Source organism: Equus przewalskii, chromosome 21 (assembly GCF_037783145.1).
Source record: "Equus przewalskii isolate Varuska chromosome 21, EquPr2, whole genome shotgun sequence".
Classification (NCBI taxonomy): domain Eukaryota; kingdom Metazoa; phylum Chordata; class Mammalia; order Perissodactyla; family Equidae; genus Equus; species Equus przewalskii.
Window position 1 is genome coordinate 19,563,111 of NC_091851.1, and position 19,074 is coordinate 19,582,184.

At 58.2% G+C, this 19,074-nt stretch overlaps 1 protein-coding gene across 11 annotated transcripts; it reads left to right on the top strand.

Moving 5' to 3' along the window:
• The first annotated feature begins 6,712 nt into the window (after positions 1–6,712).
• On the top strand, positions 6,713–18,122 carry SLC4A11 (solute carrier family 4 member 11). Of its 11 annotated transcripts, none has more exons than XM_070587948.1 (21): positions 6,794–7,027; positions 8,772–8,798; positions 8,907–8,951; positions 11,350–11,502; positions 11,631–11,680; positions 11,955–12,186; positions 12,271–12,352; positions 12,596–12,719; positions 14,130–14,345; positions 14,426–14,519; positions 14,632–14,757; positions 14,838–14,951; positions 15,042–15,174; positions 15,444–15,517; positions 15,947–16,199; positions 16,274–16,380; positions 16,462–16,630; positions 16,722–16,895; positions 17,099–17,294; positions 17,373–17,542; positions 17,675–18,122. In XM_070587948.1, exons 3-21 carry the CDS (start codon positions 8,921–8,923, stop codon positions 17,736–17,738), a joined length of 2,562 nt encoding a protein of 853 aa, XP_070444049.1. In that variant the 5' UTR covers positions 6,794–7,027; positions 8,772–8,798; positions 8,907–8,920; the 3' UTR covers positions 17,739–18,122. The 11 variants fall into 11 exon arrangements, with proteins under 11 accessions (XP_070444042.1, XP_070444052.1, XP_070444044.1 ...); XM_070587947.1 differs by lacking the exon at positions 6,794–7,027 and adding an exon at positions 7,157–7,291; XM_070587941.1 differs by lacking the exon at positions 8,772–8,798 and having other exon boundaries at positions 6,713–7,027.
• Positions 18,123–19,074: the final 952 nt, after the last annotated feature.

Below are 19,074 nucleotides of genomic sequence, written 5' to 3' on the forward strand. Positions count from 1 at the left end.
ACGGCCTTCCCCAGAGCCTCCCGCCGCCCCCATCCTGCAGGGCTAGGTTTGAATCTTGGTGGACTCCTGTGCTTGCCCTTCCGGGATCGGCCAGGGTTTGGGAATTACCCCCAAAGAAGTGTCAGGGAGGTAGGTATGACAGTAAAGGGCAAAGGGCTCCCCGGCTGGATAGTCTTTGAGGGCCAGGATGACTTAAAGGCCAGGAAGCCTGGGGACCAGGGAAGGGGGCCCATCCCCACCTGGAGCCCATAGAAGGGGCAGGGGACTACTGAAACCTGTGGGCATGCTTGACAGACCAGCGCCCCTGAATCAGGGAATCCTGGTGGGGTAGACATGTGGAAAGTGATTTGTAGCAGAGGGTCTTGGGTGGAGCTGCTGAAAATATCAGGGTTCTCTGAGGAGCAGAGAGAAATACTGATGTATTAATTTCTATCATACAGTCTAGGAATAGTCATGACCAAAGAAAACATGACCATGTATGCCCCACTTCCAGCCCATGACGGAAAGGAAATGGCTTGGTTGCTATAAGAAGAGTAGGTTGATAGCAGCTTCAAGTTAGCTGGGCCCAGGCACTCATGTGTGATCAGAGCCCTCTCTCCATCCTTGGTGGCTTCTCTCTCCCCTGCCAATTAGCTTCCTCTAGGCCACCAGCAACCCCGACACCCCAAAGGCAAGACCCAATCTTCCTCTCCAGAGGCAGCCCCAAAGGCTGGGGTCACAGTCCCATCCCTGAATCAGTCATAATGGTCAGGAGTATTCTGTTTGGCCTGGCCAAGGGTCACTGTGCACTTACAAGGGCCCCCAACACCACTTAGGAGCTGGGTCCCCCAAAGAAGGGCTTGCTCCCCTAGACCAGTAGTGCACAACCCCCTGCAGGCCATTTCTGAGCTTTTTCTGTTAAGATCAGATACCTATTTGATTTTTAAAATTTTGCTTTCTGCTAGTCTTTTCTAGTACAGTGAGAGCAAACAAATTTCTTCTGTGGTGGTGGTGGTGATAGGAGTGGTGATTTTTAACAAAGGGAAGAAAAATTTCATATTGAAAATATTCTATCCACTAAGACAGGTCCCCGTCCTGTCCCGTCCCGTCCCCCCCCACCCCCACCCCCACCCCTGCAGACAGAGAAAAGGCTCTATAGTGCCCCAGCACACCCAGGGACACCAGTGTTCCCTGGGAGCCTGTTTGAGTTATCTTTTCTTCCTAAATAAAAGAAAGATTATGTAGACTGTAATTGTGACGGCTGGACTGCTGCCCCACATTGCTGGAGGCGAGAAGTGGACCAACTCGAGAGAGACTTTGAAGGAACAATTCACAAGACAAAATGACTAATCAGACAAGAGCAAAGGGGATGACCTCAAGGTGGAAGTGGAAAAAGCCAAAGTGGAAAAAAACCTAACGTTTTGAAACAGTTCCAAAAACTTTTTGTTTCATTCTCCAAAAATTTGAAGAAAAATAAATATTTATTCATAAATTATTCCTATTTTGCCCAGGCCTCTGCATTGCAAAATTGACCGGCCAAAATAATTTGGTTAAAAAAAATTGCATCAGGGTCAATAAATGTTATGTCAAACTAGTAAATGACTACAAATCTGTAAAAAAAAAAAAAACAAAGCTAACCAAATAAAGTGTATGTTTCCATTTTATCCTACAATCATTACTACTGTTCTTCCTGTACCAATAAAGAAGTTTAATTTTTTCCTCTCATGGCTTCACATTTTTAAGAAACTTTACATCTTTACTCTGAAATTTCATGCCTGGATGAATGGACAAATAATAGCAAAATAAGGACAACAGGAAGAGGAAAGATGGTTTGATAACCAACAATTCATGGAATTTTCTAGCTAAAAAGACTCCATTTCAACCTCTTTGTTTTATAGATAAAAATGATCAGAGACCCAGAGGTTGGAGGTCTTGCCCAGGGCTGTTGCCCTGCGCCTTCCCCCTAACTTTCCCTACCCTGTGCCTCCAGCTTCCTGTGAGGCGCTGAAGCTCCTGCGAAGGGTGGTCTGAATTTGGGGCCACAGGCAGTGTCAGCCCTGAATGGTGGGCTTGAGGCAGGACCTTGGGCAGCCCCTTGACATGGGGCACCAGTAAGAATGAGAGCCATGCATGGAGGACATGGGGTACACAGAATGGCCAAGGAGGGCAAGGTTGGCCAGGAGGGGGAGGGGGAAGACCCCCCCTCCACTCTTAGGGTCACCAGCTGGAAGGCCTCAGGTGGCTGGTATTGGGATTCAAATGAAGTAGGGCCTGGGAGTAGATGGGGTGGGGGGGATTTGGGGCCATCCCTGCAGCATTTGTTTCAAGACTTGCTGTATCTCTCAGCATGCCCAGGGAAACTTGTTGGGAATACAGATTCCTGGCCCCCTCATAGGACCTACTCAGTGAAAATCTCTGGGCCCAACCTGGGAATCTGCATTTAGCAATTCTTGGGAAGTTCTAACATGACATGTGTCTACCTTGGAGGGTCCTGCCAGGGGAAGCCATTGGGCATCACCACGCACACAGTGGGGTGGTGGGCAAGCATCTCTAGGGGACTTGGAAGTGGAGTGGGTGAAAGTAGGTCAGTGTTTGGTGATATCTGTCTGCCAGGGGTTTCTTGGCTGAGAAGCTAGGGTGTGCAAGTAAAACCCAGGCCAGAGAGCAGAGGAGCCTGACGTGAGGACAGTGGGCCATCCTGGAACCTTCCTACCCGATAGTCTGCTGGCCAGATAGAATCATGGAGCAGAGAGCCGTTAGACCTCCGTCTGGTGCTAGATTCTGACTGTGGGTTGCTGGGGCGGGGGCGGGGCGCAGCAGACAGATGTCATTCTGAGGGGAGCAGGTCCCTGTTGGCCCTCCACAGGGCTCCTTGCCCTCCTGGCTGCCCTTACAGGAACCTGGGTCTTTCTCTCAGTAGGGGTAGATGACACCTGGAAGGGAGTTAATGCTATGTTGGGTACCAAAGAGTCTTCCTCTCACCCATCTATGGGGCCTGAACATGTCCCCCAGGAAAGAGGGGAGGCCTGTGGAGGCCATGTTCCCTCCCCCAGGTCCCACAGCATCACCGGAGGAATAGTGTGGGAACAGCATCTCTCCTCCTAGTAACGGCGAGGGGGCAGTGCAGCTGCAGCTGGAGAAGGGCTGTAAGGGACTAGGAACGCTGGTCAGGGCTGCCTACCCTGGGCAGTGGGAGCCCCAAGAAGCTTGTAAAACCCGGGTGACTCCAGGGAAAGCTGACGGCTGCATAGCGTAGGAAGCCACGCTTGCCAAGGGTCCAAAGAAGGCAAGGGCAACAGGACAGGGCAGTACAGATAGAAGGAATCAGTGACGTTTGAGGAGTCTGGGGTAAGAGGAAGGAGGCAGAGGGAACCAAGTGTATCTGGTTAGGGTACCGGTTGGGCATGGCTGGAAAACCTGAGCGGGAGAGGAGATGAGAGGACGAAGGGATCATCTGGAGGGCTTCATTGGCTTGAAAGCCTCTGGGAACTATATATGGGTTCAACACGTCACAGGTTTATTGAGCACCTACTACACAGGGTGCTGCACTGGTGAAGGACACGCAGCCCTGCTCTCAGGGAGCTCATGGTCTAGGTGGGGAGACGATGCCCAGACAGTAAAGTAAGAAGAATGAAGAAGGCTATGCCACAGAGTTAGGGGCCATGAGGGTCTGTGATGGAAGGAAACAGGAACCTACTTTAGATGGTGTGGTGGGGGAAGCCTCTCTGAGAGCTGAAGAATGATGAAATGAGCCCTGGTAAGAGCTGCGGACATGCCTTCCAGGCACACTATCAAGGCCTGGAGGCAGGCGGGGCTGGTTGTGCTGGAGGAACAGCTGGCAGCCACCCTGGCTGGAGCAGCACTCCCCTAGGAGCAGGCAGGATAGGACGAGGTGAGAAATAGGCAGGGGCCAGGTTGTACGGCACCTCCCACCCCACACCCCTACTCACCTAGGCCACAGCAGGGAGTCTGCTTTGGGTTTTGTTTTTTGGTGTTTTTTTCCTAAATCCCATGAGAAGCCATTGAGGGGCCGGCCCGGTGGCGCAGCAGTTAAGTTCGCATGTTCGGTGTCTAGGGTTCGCCGTTCGGATCCTGGGTGCGGACATGGCACCACTTGGCAAGCCATGCTGTTGTAGGCGTCCCACATATAAAGTAGAGGAAGATGGGCATGGATGTTAGCTCAGGGCCAGTCTTCCTCAGCAAAAAGAGGAGGATTGGCAGTAGGTTAGCTCAGGGCTAATCTTCCTCAAAAAAAAAAAAAAAAGAGAGAAGCCATTGAATGTAGAGAATGGATGGGGGTGGGGCCAAGTCAGAAGGCCAGATGATGGGCCAGGCTGGATGCACAAGTGGGCAGAACTGTGCCCTATTTTGAAGGTAAACTCAACAAAATTTGCTGATGGATCAGATGCAGATGAGTCGGGGTGACTCCCCGGTCCAGAGCAGCTGGGCGGATGGTGGACTCAGCTCTATTTTGCCTGAATTTCATTTGAATTGCCTATGAGCCCTCCAGGTTTGGGGGAGAGAGGTAAGTAGGCTGTGGCATGTTGAAGTCAGGAGCTCAGTGACAGGAGTCGTGAAACCTGACAGTCAGCTGCGGCTGGTAGAGAGCCATCGATCCAGGGGAAGATCCTGGGCTGGCTGACACTGAGAGCGATGTCAGAGGAGGACGTGGGTGCTGCTGAGGCGGTAGGGGCTGGGAAGAGAGCAGAGGCAGCCAGAGCAGTGTCATTGGAGTGATGGGGACAAAAGATGGGTATGAGTGGATGGGAGAGAAGCAGGGAGAGGGTGTGGAGACAGGAACAGAGATAACTCTTTGGAGAAATTTGCTCAGAAGTGCACCTGAGTAATTGAGTAGTACCTGGAGGGGGGAATTCAAGGGAGGGTTTAGCTTTTTTGTTTTTTAATAAGATAGTATAGAGTTATTTCTCACTCCAGATTCTAAAGTCTACAGGCATAAGTGGCATGCGGGGAAAACTGAGTTCAAAGTACTTTGGAAAGCCGTCAAGTGCCTTGTAGAACCCAGCGCTCATGGTTGTGTCCACAGTCCAATAAAGTCTGAGACCTCAAGTGAGGGAATGTGTGTGCCTGTGTCTGGGTCCCTAAACCGTCTGCCTGTGTAAGGACTTGGTGGGGCACAGGTGGGGCAACCTGGGGCACCTGTATTTGCCCTCAGCCTCTGATCCACAGAGGGCAGATGGAGGGTGGGAGGACTAAGGGAAATGGCTATTCACATTGCAGTAGGGGTGTGAGGGTCAGGGGCTCTCTCCAGGGGAACAGAACCCGCAGAGGCAGCGCATAAGGCTGCAGCCCGGAAGGGGTCAGCATCAGTTCCTCTGAGAGTCAGGTCCATAGACCACTAGCGGGGAGGCCTTGGCTGCAGGCTCCTGTTTCCTCAGTGAGCTAAGTGAGGTCCTCAGATGAGGGAGGAGGCTGCAGTAAGAGGAATGGGAGGCTGCCCCTCAATCCCCAGGGACATCCTGGTACGTGTGGGTTGGAAGGTCCAGGTATTTGGGAGCTACTGTTGACTGGAGAAGGCAGATGCAGAAGCCTAGACATTCCCAGTTGGGAGGGGCTGGGGCAAAATGAGTGACTTGTCAGGGGTCCAGCCCCTGCATCCCCCCTCCCGCAATCCTGCCTGGCTCCCTGGGCCGTCAGCCTGTCTGTTCTTCAGTCCCCCGTCAACCTCCCTCCCTCACCCCCTTGACTCTGGGAATCTGTGCTGTGGGCTGGGCGGTCCAGCTAGAGGGCGTCTAGAGAAAGTCCCAAGGGCGGAGTGGAGGGGTTGCCCAGGATAACCCCGTGTCTCTCCTCCCAGGCCCTGCTCAACCCGGCCAAAGAAGCATGAGGCCAGCCCCAAGTTAGTCGTCCAAGTCCCAAGTCCCGTAGGTATCTCCCACAGCGTCTCCTGTAGTAAGGAGCAGGGTGCTCAGGCTGTCCCCATGCCCAGGCCCTTCATTTGCCAAGAGGGGCGCCCCCATGGCTTCGCTCCTAATGTGCTCTTATCCTGCTGAGAGGGAAAACCGGGTCAGCCTCGCTCACCTAGTTTGTGCATTGAGCTCCCCCAACGCACCTGGAGCCCTTGGCGGCTGCAGGGCAGTCCCTCCGCAGAGGTGGGCTCACCCTCTGCCCCGCCCGCCCTCTCCCATGCCTGGGGGACAGTGGCCGAGGACTCCATCCCAGCCGGAGATGAGCGGGGAGAATCGCTGCTAGTCCTCCCGCTGGGAGCCAGAGTGTGGAGGGGATAGATGATTAACACTTTGTTGGGGGAGAGTTCCTGGGTCAATCCGGGGCCCGAGGGTTGTGGAATTATTTGCTGAACAGCCACCGAGGGTCAAGGCAGGAGTTCACCGCCGCACGCGCCCGCCTGCCGGCGCGCGCACCCACCACTGTCTCCCGCCGGCCGCCTTTCCCGCCTCTCTGTCTCCTCGCAGATGAGGCGCCAGAGAAGGCGCGTCCCGGAGCCGGGCTCCTGCGTTCCGGGAAGGAAAACCCGGCGGCGGGGCCATCTTGGGAAGGAAAGAAGCCATGAGCCAAGACCTTGACCCAAGAGAAGGCCGAGGGCGCGAAGAGGCCAGGGGAGAAACCGGCAGGCGCCCTGCGAGCAAACCCGACGCCGCCGACCGGGAGGGCGGCTGGCTCCGCGGGCCAGGGCGTAGCCCGGGGAATGCGCGCGAGCCCGTCTAGTTAGTCGGGGTGCGCTTCCTGGAGGAGGAGGAGGAGGCCGGAGCATCAGGATGAATGGAGGGGGCGGGGCAGCCGGCGGGCTTGGCCTGCGTAGGCCCCTTGCCGAGAGGACGGGGCGGGCGCCCACTGCACGCACGCATAAAGCCGCCGCCGGGGAAACCTTCCTCCGACCCGCCGCAGCTTCACAACTCCCTGGGTCCCCGGGCCCATCGAGCTTCTTCCCAGAAACTTCCCAGCCCCACCCAGTACCTAACCCGGCGACGCCTGGGCGGGCGCGCAGGCCCGAAGGAGCCCAGTCTACACGTTCTGGCTAAGTCACTGCTGGTTCCTAGGAGCAGCCCGCCCGGGGTTGACAGGAGCGCGGGTAAGGGCGCGGGGCGGGCAGACGGGACCCTGCCCTCGGCCACCCTAGTGCCGGGGCGGGGCGTGTGAGCGGCATTAGGACCCAGGCGCGGCGCGGGGGTGTGTCGCCGGCTCCCGCCGCTGGCCCGCCGGCGACTCCAAGCTTGAGGTCCCGAAGCACCGGGTGAGGAGCCCAGGCGTGCGCGCGTGTGTGCAGCCGTCCGGCAGCCCGTCGCCGGGGCTATGGCCGCGGCCACCAGGCGCATGTTCCATCTCCGGCCGTGCGGTGGGTTCCTGAGGCCGCGGGCGGGGCGGGGGCGCGGCGGGAAGGCCGTCCGGTCTCCGAGGCAAAGGCGTGCTAGGAGGGGACGCGGAGCCGTCGGGGCACGGGGAAGAACGCAGATGCCGCAGACCTTCAAGGCCCGCCGGCATGGTGGCCGAGAGGGTCGTGGGGGCTTCCCGGCGGGCGCGGGTGGGGGAACCCGGGGGTGAGTTTGGCCGCTAGCAAGTGGGAGTCCGGGTGGGTACGCAGTCGGTGGAGGGAGGCCCAGGGACGCCTTTGTGGGCACTGCGCGCTTGATCAATGCTCGGCTATAGCCATCTTTAAATCCTTAACAATTTTTGAGCCATTGAGGTAGCCGGTGGAGGAGTAGGGGCTTGGAAGTGGGCGAGGCGGAGCTGTGGGGTCCCCAACACCCCGCGCTGGGCTCTGCAGAGCCGGACACGTTGCCGCCTCGGAAAGCCCCGCTTTGCGTTCTGCCCGGACACCTTCCCGCCCCTGGCGCTGCGAGGAAGCCTCCCACTCTTAGGGGTCCCCGGACCTCAGACTGTCCCCTGCGCGGCCACAGCAGTCTCTCCCCCCTGGCTCTGACACCTGAGGGCCAGCCCTGGGTTTGTACGACTATTTGCTTGCACGTGGGGCGCGCGGGATGAGACTAGGGTGTGCACCATGCCCATTCTTTTCAGACCGTCGTCTCCCTCGTCCTTTGTCCATCCCTGCGGCCTCGGATACTAGCTTTACTGCCCACCCCCCCGCCCCCCTTCTGGATGCAGCCCAGGCTCCCGCCTCGCGCGTCCGTCCGTCCGCATCCTGCCCCCGACCCGCAGGGTCCCGAGTCTGGAGGCGCTTTCCTCTCGTGCACCGGCACCTCCTGTCGCTTCCTTCCGGGCACAGTGCGACACAAACAGCCGGACTATCCGGGGCCCGGCGCGGGGAGCGCGCACAGCGCCCCCCTCCCCCCGCATCTCCCTTGAGGACCAACGGCTCCGCCTCCTAAGAGGCGTGGGACGTGGGTGGCACAGGGTGGCGCCCAACGGAGGAGGCCGTTGCCGGGTCCTCCCCCGGTAACCCCGGGGGCGTGAGGCTGGGGGCGACTGCACGTGTGATGGGTGGCCCCAGGGACCTACGGGAGAGTGAAAGGCACGATGTTCCTCCTGGAAGAGGGCCCCAGCCCAGGTGCTGGGCTTGGCAGCTGAGCAGCGAGAGACGGAAGCCGCGGGCTACTACAGGGAGGGTGGAGGGACGGCCCCTTCCCTCCAGCACTGGCGGCCGGTGCGGAATTCTACAGCCACCGAATCAATCCTTCAGTACTTCACCGGGTACTGTTAATAACTCCGGGAGAAAACATGCTGAGAACGCCTCCCCTCCTGCGCCCTCTCCTGCCTGGGCAGCCCCTATCTGACAGGCTGAAGAAAACAGGCTTGGCTTCCTCCGACTCCTCAACGGGCCCCTCCCTAGTACTGTTCCCTGCTCCTTTTTCTCCCAGGTTGACCTGGTTGGGTCCCTGAAAAGGGTAAGAAGGAGTCAGCAGGGTTGGTGTGGAGTGGGACGCAGATGGACACGGGAGACTCTCCAGGGCTGGTCCATGGAGCTGGTGACAGTTCTTTGGCTTCCCTTGCAGAAGGATCTTCCGGCATGTCTCAGAATGGATACCTTGAGGATGCAGGTGAGTGCCTTTCAGGTGTGGGTGTGTGTCTGTAGAAAGCTTCTTGGTCAGAAGTCTCTAGGGGACCCAGTCCATCCACCTGGGGACCCACAGCATTGGCCACCTGTCTGTCGTCCTCTGCTGGTGCTGGGATGCTTTTGAATCCTCCCCTCCGGGAGGCTGTGATGTGATCAGAGGGGCAGCTGACACTGCTCTGGACACTGGCAGGTCTCTAGTGGTTCTCTGGTCCTGGGAAGGCAGGTTGCTCCCTCTCCTGACCTATGTGGACCATCTGGTGATTTCCCATGGTTCACTATTACAACGCCCTGCTTATCTTAGCAGCCTAGGCCAAGTGTTGTGGATACCCACATCCCTGAGTCCCTGCCCAGTTCTGTGAGGGAGGGGCTGCCATTGTCCCTCTAAAGAAATGTAACCTCTCTGTGCATCAGCTTTGCCTGCTGGCCCCAGTCTAGCTTGCCCCTCCACATGTCCCTGGGCTGGCTCCATGCTGCCTCTCCTCTGCCCAGACCAGGAGCTGGCCTGACCATCTGAGGGGTGTTTAGTGGGACAGTACTTGGACAGAGTGGTGATGTGCTCTTACCCAGGGACCCCAGGGCATGGAGACTGTGTGTTCCAGGCCGCTGACAGGCAGATTAGGTTTGTGGCTGGGCTATAGGATGGAAATGGGGACATGGCATCCCAGGAGCCTTGCAGGGGCTTGGTAGTGTCAGCTGGGCAGGTCCTAGGTAGAGCCCAGGGTAGAGGAGAAGGGGACAGGGTGAGGGCAGCACTGGAGAACAGTGGATGCTGGTGGGGGTGACAGAGGGGAGGCTGGGGCAGGTTGGGGCTGGGGGAACCAGGTAGTCTAAGCAAAGCAGGCCTAGAATGGGGAGGAAGGAGTTTTTCATGGACGTGAGCTCCATGACAAAAGTGAGAAGGACATCTCTTGACCTTATTAGGTCTTCCAGGGCTTTGGTTGCAGTGCAGACCTGGGGCAGGGGTCACTAGTCCATGGGCGCCTTGATGGGGGATGCCTAGTGCCTCCTGCCTAGAAAGAGCCCAGGCTGAGCACAGGACACTGGCCTGGGATGTGCAGAGGAAACCAGCGGGCGGGAGTGGAAGTGAGTCAGGGTGAGTCACTGCCTGGCAGGTGTAGGCGTGCTGCTGACCCTTCCCTGTCCCTGCACAGGTGTTTGTCAGGCATTGGTGGGGTCTGGCCTACAAGGGCCTCTTTCCTGGGAGCACCCACAAGTGGCAAGCCATAGGGGACCCATAGGACAGTCAGGAAGAAGTGCTGGCTGGGCCAAGAGTGAGGCAGGTCCCTAGGAAGACTTGCCAGAGGAGGAGGGGTCCATCAAGCCCTGAAGAAGGCCCTCCAGGAGGGAAGCCCTTGGCTCAGAGGACAGGAGCTGGCATGCCTGTGGTGCTGGCCAACTGACCAGAGGAGTGAGAGATCGAGGTGGGGAGTGGGGCAGGGCCCAAGGGGCCAGGGGTAGCAATGTTGGCTCAGACTAGGATTCCTGAGGCTGTAGGAAGCCCCGCCAGGAATCAGGGAAGATTGGAACATACGCATGTTACCAGGAAGCCTTCCTGTAGGAGTGGGGCCTGTGCTGTGGGGCAGTTATAGGAACTGAGAGGCAGACCAAGAGAAAGGGACAGCAGGGTCTGTGCTCTGGGAGTCCCAAGTCTCCATGACGGGAGTCCCAAGGCGCCACGACATACCCCTCCGTGGCTGGAAGCCCAAGATGAGGCCTCGTTCTGGGGGTCCCATCCCCTGTCAGTCCCTGGGTGTATTTTCCTGGTTCTCTTGCTTCCTGGGCCTTGTCTGATGTCTGGACCAGGTCTCTCAGCCGTGATACTTCGCCCCGCACACCCTCCCCATGACGAGGAGCTCTCAGACCCTGTGCCAATGAGGCAAGGAGATGTGCGGGTCCGGATATTGCAGTGTCTCTGGCTTCCCTTGGGTCCCATCTGGGGAGCCAGGAAGGTCTGGGTCTTATAACTTGGAGGTTCTGCGAGGGCAGGGGCCAGGCACCTTAACCATGTCGTTGTACCACATGCCTGGCCCAAAGTTTGTGGAATAAATATATTATCCTCTAGCTGAAGGATATGTGTGGGTCAGAACAGTGCAGGGCCCTGGTCCCTGCAGCTGAAGAATGCTGGAGAAAGTTGTCGGGTGGGGGCTGTGAGCCAGGTGCCGTCCTCTGAGTGGTGCTGGGCCAGGACTAGATATTCTGCCTCCCTGGGCCTGAGGCTTCTTGCTGGCCTAGGAGCCTCCCTCACCACTCACCTAGAGGGTGCTGCCTGGAACAGCCCAGGGACCCCTGCTCCTTGGGCTTGGTGTCCCTCCCTCCAGTGTGTGGCACTGACGACCAAGCCCCCTTGGGGGGGTCTCTCTCGGTGGTGGTTGGGTCTCCAGGCTACCTCAAGTGTGACACTGATGATGCCTCTGAAACCCGTGAGGAGAGCCTAGGGGACGAGGCCTTCGACACGGTCAACTCCTCCATCGTGTCTGGCGAGAGCATCCGTTTTTTTGTCAACGTCAACCTCGAGGTGCAGCCCACCCAGGCTGGTATGGGGGTTGTAGCAGGGACAGGCTGCGGGGAGGGCAGGGGACTGGGGACTGGCCAGGAATGGCCCCCATCCACCAAGAGACCCCTGAAGAGGTAAGGCACCCTGAGCCCTCCCGCTTTTCTCTAGCCGAGAGTGAGTTACCTGGTGGCTGTGGACTTCTACACACCTCCCGCAAGGTGAGTGGCTTATCTGCAGGACAGGAGATATTTGGTCCTGGGCCACTAGACAGGGTGGAGGTGGCTGCTTCCCTGAGATAGCTCACACTGCTCCCCTCTCACACTAGCCAGAGGCCTGGCTGCTGGGGCCAGCCATGCTGGGTTGTCCCTCCCGGAATGGGGTGTTGATCCTAGTGGGCAGGGGCAGTCCGAGACCACCACAGAGGAGGGGCCCGGGCAGGGAAGTGCGTCTCACTCCTGGGCCTGTGTGGTTCTGTGCGTGGGGTCCCCATAGTACCTGAAGTTAAAGAACTTTGAGGAAGAGATCCGCGCGCACCGGGACCTAGACGGCTTCCTGGCACGGGCCAGCATCATCCTGAACGAGACGGCCACCTCACTGGACGACGTGCTGCGGGCCATGCTGTGCCGTTTAGCCCATGACCCCCACAATACTGAGCCTGACTGCAACTTGGACCTGCTCATGGCCATGCTCTTCACTGATGCCGGGGCCCCCACGGAGGGAAAGGGTAAGGCCCGTCTCCTTGTCTGGGTGGGGGAGGTCATGGAGGTGGGTTGGCCGACCTTCCTGTTCCCCTGCACCCTGTCCTTAGTCCATGTGCTGTCGGATACCATCCAAGGGGTCACTGCCACGGTCACAGGGGTGCAATACCAGCAGTCATGGCTCTGCATCATGTGAGTTGCCAGGCCACCACATTTGGCCTCCCCATGTGTCACACTGGAGCTAGGCATCCCGTGTCCCTGCAGAGGCTGGCCCACCCAGTTTGAGGGGAGAGGGTGGGAGCACTCCATCCCATTTGGTCTTTTTTCTCCCTAACGGAGGTCATGGGGGGTCAAAGTTGGGGGCTCTGGGTGCGGGGAGCCCCAGCTCCCAATGGTGGCAACTGTGTGCTGTGTGCCCTTTCCTGTCCCTGCCAGCTGTACCTCCAAGGCCCTACTGAAGCGGCACGTGTGCATTAGCCGCCTGGTTCGCCCGCAGAACTGGGGGGAGAATTCCTGTGAGGTGCGGTTCGTCATCCTGGTGCTGGCCCCACCCAAGATGGTGAGGAGGGGTCCTGGGGTGGCTCCGTTTCCTGGGGAGGAGGGTTCCAGGTTACCCTGCCCTCTTCTTGGGGGCATGTCTGCCATGTGCTGGAGGACCCCACAGTCCTGGCCTCTGAAGTCCTCATCCTCACCCTGTCCTTTCTTCTCTGCCCTACTGGATGCTTTATCTGAAGCATCCTTGTTAGGTGCTTATCAAGCCCTAATTTCCCCAGAAGTTGACCAGAAGGTTGTATTTCCTTCCCAACTGAAAAGAGATCCTTTAAAAATTATTATTACTCAGACATAGGGACCCTTCTTTGGCCTGCCCTGACCCTAATGCTTCTTCTAGTTGGCTGACTATGATTTGCTGGCCAAGGATCCCCACTCCTTCCTGGGTCATACACCGCCTGGTCAGGGGCATCTTACTTTTGTGGGGGCTGAAGCTGATACAATTTGGAGAGTCTTCTTTTAAGGAAATGGATTTAAAAATCATGAATAGAAAATGGCTAGGGCCCCTCTCCAGGCCTGGGAAGGGCCTTAACACTTAAGCTTCCATTAGCTTCTTGATGGTTCTGCCCCTGCCTCTGGCACAGACTCATGGCTTGGCATGGTCCCCTGCCCGGGCTTTCTCTAGGCAAAGGGGTGCTGAAGGAATGTCCTTCCCGGGGATTTTGTAGACATGCTGTGAGCCTCCCTGAATGTTACAGGGCCGGTAAGAGAGGCAGGGCATTTAGGGCAGTGGGCAGCTCGTGGTCAGAGGGAGTGACAGCTGGCAAGGTGGCCAGAACGGTGGAAGGGGAGCAGTATCCCGAGGCCTGAGTGGCTAGACTGGTGTGTTGGGACAGACCAACCAGCCTGACAGCTGGCTCCTCTGGGGGAGAAGGAGCCTGTTCTAAACCTAACAGAACAGCATAGTGTGTGTGGTACGGCCCCGGGACTATTGCTTAGGGCAGCACAAAAGGGCCGACACTGCTCCCAGGGGACCTAGGTTGGGGAGGTCAGACAGCTTGCCATGATGGAGGCTGGACACTGAGTTCATGGACACGGTTGACCTTGGCCAGGCGAGAGGGAGAAGCCCCAAGGGGCCTGGAACCCCTCTGAAAATCAGATAAACCAGCAGGTGAAATGTAGCTGGATAAACGTTTTTCTCCATCAATGTGATTTCCTTATCCACAGTTACACAGATTTGTATTCCTTAGGACAAGACTAATGCCTGAGTTTCTAAGAAAAAAACTAGATTGATGGCAGTTGTAGAGATGTGCTGAGTTGGTGGAATTGTGGCAGGGTCCACTAATGCCGGAACTTTGGGAAACAAAACCCGCCACCAGCCACAGACAGAGCGCCTGCGTGTGCTCGGGACATCCATGCACAGCAAGGGTGGGGCACGGTGCCCTCTGCACTACACGATTCTCCCATCCTGCACCCCCAGAAAAGCACCAAGACGGCGACCGAGGTGGGGCGCACGTTCGCCACCATGTTCTTGGACATCACCTTCCGCCAGAAGCTCCTGAAGACCCGCACGGAGGAAGAATTCAAGGAGGCCCTGGTACATCAGAGACAGCTGCTCACCGTGGTGAGCCAGTGTCCTACTGCCAGCACGAGGGGTTACCACGTGAGCTCCATCTGCACCCACAGAGCCTTGCAGGTACAGGGGCCAGGTGGGCCTGGGTGGGTGGCGAGGGGCACGGGCTGCAACACTAACAGGTACTCTCTCCTCTTCCCCAGCCCCCACAGCACAAGGACTTTCTCCCTGTGGGGAAGGGCATCTGGGAGGACATCGCCCGCAGGTTCCCCATGTACCCCCTCGACTTCACTGATGGTAAGTGGCCCCGTGGCCCCCCCAGAGCTCAGCCTGTGGCTCAGACCTCAGGACAACACATGTGCCTGTCCTAAATCCCCAGCATACCCTCTCTCCCGTCCTCCATTCCTAGGCATTATTGGGAAAAACAAGGCTGTGGGCAAATACATCACCACCACCCTGTTCCTCTACTTCGCCTGCCTTCTGCCTACGATCGCTTTTGGGTCCCTCAACGATGAGAACACAAACGGGGCCATTGGTGAGGGCCTGGAGGCTGATGGGGGTGTGCTGGGTGGGGCCCAGGACTTCCATGTCCATCTGACCTCCCCACTTCCTCAGATGTGCAGAAGACGGTGGCCGGGCAGAGCATTGGAGGCCTCTTGTACGCGCTCTTCTCCGGGCAGCCGCTGGTAGTGCTGCTGACAACCGCGCCCCTGGCCCTCTACATCCACGGTGCAGTGGGGGCTGCGGTGGGGAGATGGTTCCTGAGGTCCCTGGCCCCAGTTCAGCCCTGACTGCCCACCCCTGTCCCGCTGCCTGCAGTGATTCGTGGCATCTGTGACGACTACGATCTGGACTTCAACACCTTCTATGCGTGGACGGGCCTGTGGAACAGTTTCTTCCTTGCGCTTTATGCTCTCTTCAACCTTAGCCTGGTCATGAGTCTCTTCAAGAGGTGACAGGGCCTTCCCTGAGCTGCTGGGACCCTCAAGCAGGAGGGAGACCAAGGCCAGGGATCTGGGTCAGCCTGCATGCCAGTCTATGAGGCCCTGTAGCCCTAGAGTGGATGGGGTGCCCCTACCGTATCACTGCCTCACAGGGAAAGCCTGGGACCCTGGTCTTCTTTGTGGCAGGAGGAGGCAGGTGGCCGTGCCGAGGCTCAGGGAAGCCTCCCCTGCCACACAACTCACCCCCATCTTATGAGGCATATCACCCCCCTGGCAGGTCGACGGAGGAGATCATTGCCTTGTTCATTTCCATCACATTCGTGCTGGATGCTGTCAAGGGCATGGTCAAAAGTGAGTGCACCTGAGGCAGGGAGACCTGAGTTGAGATGGGGGCTACAGGCTGTGGCTGGGCAGCGAAGAAGCATACAAGCTAAGGTTGCTGCCATGGTCCACAGTACTCTGGGGAGCTGTAACTACCAGACAGCAGCAGCCCCATGTGCTGGACAGTGACAGGACTGCCCCAGGCAGGATCAGAGGCAATGGGCCAGGTGTGATGTGCTGTCAGAGATGGAGCAGAGGGACAATGGCAGGGTGTGGGGTTGGTAGTTGGACGGGCAGGTTGATAGGGTCCTGGCTGACAGAGAAAGCCAGCTCCCTGCTACGCCCCCCACTCCTCCCCCTAGAAGCCCTTTCTCCCCTCAGGGCCCCTCCACCCCACATCCAGTGGGAAGCTGGGCCCCAGAGCCCAGATGGCTGAGGCCTGTTGGCCTGTATCCATAGTCTTCCAGAAGTACTACAATGGCCACAACCTTGGGAACTACTACGCAGATAGCCCTTCCTTGGTGAGCCTGCTAGGTGTCAACACCAGCCTCCACACTGCCCTCAACACCAGCCTCCTGTCCAGCCCGCCAGAGCTGACCTCTGTGGACACCCGTGCTACCGAGCACCCAAGCCGGGAGACCGCCGTGCTCAGCCTCCTTATCATGCTGGGCACGCTCTGGCTGAGCTACACCCTCTACCAGTTCAAGAAGAGGTGAGGGGGGCCTAGGGGTGAGGGGAAGGGGGCATGTCCCCAGGCCACACTGATACACCTGCCTGCATCCCCAGCCCCTACCTGCACCCCTGCATGCGTGAGATCCTGTCAGACTGTGCCCTGCCCATCTCAGTGCTCACCTTCTCCCTCATCTGCTCCTATGGCTTCCGAGAAATTAAGAGTGAGTTGGGACCGGGCTGGGGATGGGTGGGGTTGCTTCTGAGGAGCTGCAGGCTTGACAGGGGCCTGTACTCTGCTGCAGTGAGCAAGTTCCGCTACAACCCCAGCGAGAGCCTGTTTGAGATAGCCGAGATGCACTCGCTGTCCCTCAGGGCCATCGGCAGCGCTATGGGCCTCGGCTTCCTGCTGTCCATGCTCTTCTTCATCGAGCAGAACCTAGTGGCTGCCTTGGCTAATGCACCAGAGAACAGGTTTGCAGGGCTGGGTAGGGAGGGGTGAGTTTGTGCTAAACCTCCAAGGAGACAGTGGGGCTCCGTCCACATGTGCCCCTGTCTGCTGCAGGCTGGTGAAGGGCACTGCCTACCACTGGGACCTCCTGCTGGTCGCCATCATCAACACTGGGCTGTCTCTGTTTGGGATGCCCTGGATCCACGCTGCCTACCCCCACTCCCCGTTGCACGTGCGGGCACTGGCTTTGGTGGAAGAGCGTGTGGAGAATGGGCACATTTATGAGACGTGAGTGTCCGCGTAGCCCCTGAGGCAAGAGTCATGTGGACCCTGAGGTGGGGGTAGCCCCGGGCCACATGTGACCTAGGGAGGGGTGTGGCTCAGGGGACAAGGGCCCAGAAGTAACCTAACCCAGGAACTATGTGTGACCTGAGGTGGGACGTGGCCCCATGGACCAGGGCCAGAGGTGATCGTGCTCTGGGCCCACGCAGGATTGTGAATGTGAAGGAGACACGGCTGACCACCCTCGGCGCCAGTGTCCTGGTGGGCTTCTCCCTCCTGCTGCTGCCCTTCCCGCTGCAGTGGATCCCCAAGCCTGTGCTCTACGGGCTCTTCCTCTATATCGCGCTCACCTCCATTGACGGCAACCAGCTCTTCGAGCGCATGGCCCTGCTGCTCAAGGACCAGGTGAGGCCCCGACGGCAAGGGGTGTGGGTGGGGGATATGGCTCCAGATCTGCCCACACCTGGTCCCTGCCGCCCACAGACCTCGTACCCACCCACCCACTACATCCGGAGGGTGCCCCAGCGGAAGATCCACTACTTCACAGGCCTGCAGGTCCTGCAGCTGCTGCTGCTCTGTGCCTTTGGCATGAGCACCCTGCCCTACATGAAGATGATCTTTCCCCTCATCATGATTGCCATGATCCCCATCCGGTACGGGAGGGCGGACAGCGGGCAGGAGGGGCCCGGCTAGGTGGGAGAGTGGGTGGGCTGGGGTGGGGTGGGTGTCCTCTGCCTTCTCTCTGACCCGACGCCTGTCTTCCTCGTGTTCCCCCTCCCTTGCAGCTACAACCTGCTGCCCCGAATCATTGAAGCCAAATACTTGGATGCCATGGACGCAGAGCACTGAGGCCCTGACTGGCAGGCCCTGGCCACACCCTGTTCACCCTTTGCCCCTAGGTCCTCCCAGCTGGCTCTGTGGCTGTGGATGGGGAGGTGTGGGTGTCTTTTGGGGTGTTGCTCTGTGCTGCACCCCCTCACAGCTGGCCCAACAGGCCTAGGGGGTCTGGGAATTGTGGGGGTTCTGTGGTGTGTGCCCACCTCTCTCCCTTTAGCCTTTTGCTTTGGGTCAAGAACACTGCTCAGGGCAGCTTCTGCCCAGGGTGGGACTAAGCAGGACGGATTTTCTTTTGATAAAAGAGTCAGATGCCTGAAAGAGAAGCCATTTCCTTGATTGTGTAAGGAACTCGGTGTATGCACATTAGAGAATAAAGCTCCTGTTTCTATGCTTCTATGTGCCACCTCCATCCCTGCTGCCCCGCCCAACCCTAGCTTCTGAAGGCCACCTGAGGGCCCTGGAGAGGGGGAGACCCTCCTAGGGGAAGTGGAAAGGGACCAATTTTTGTTGCGTGCCACCTGTGGGCTGTCACTTACAACCCCATACAGTGAACGTTGGCCCAACAGGGAAACGTGGAAGCCCCAGGAGGCCTCTGCACTGCCATGCTGCCAGGACCCTGCAGGGGAAGTGCACTGGGAACAGCATGTGCAAGGGTCCTGAGAGGACTTGGGGCCAGGGAAGAGCCACGGCTGGTGAAGAGATCAACAGGGCTGACAGTGACGGGCCTTGACTCCGAGGCAACTACAGAGCAGCCGGACAGATTCAGGCGCATGTAGGTCAGAGCAGCATTTTTTTTTTTTTCCTTTTTCTCCCCAAAGCCCCGCGGTACATAGTTGTATATTCTTCGTTGTGGGTCCTTCTAGTTGTGGCATGTGGGACGCTGCCTCAGCGTGGTTTGATGAGCAGTGCCATGTCCGCGCCCAGGATTCGAACCAACGAAACCCTGGGCCGCCTGCAGTGGAGCGCGCGAACTTAACCACTCGGCCACGGGGCCAGCCCCAGAGCAGCAGTTTTGAACTATCCTGTCTGTTGGGTGAATCCTAGATTTTATATGTAGTGGGCTTGGGGTGGGGCAGGGGCTGCACCATGCACCAGGCTGGTGACAGTGGGGATGGAGGGGAGTGGAAGAATCTAGATGGCAGGACATTGGGATTGGTTTGATGGCATGGAGGTGGCATGTTTCTGGCTTGGTCATTTGGTAGTTGGCCAGGCTCCATGACAGTGGCAGCAGGGAATAGAGATCTGGGGCTCAGGGGAGCACCCATGTGTACCAGGGAGCAGCAGCCTTGGGAGACGGAGTACCTAGCTCACAGACACCCCATCATATCCCCTTACAGGACTTTGGTTT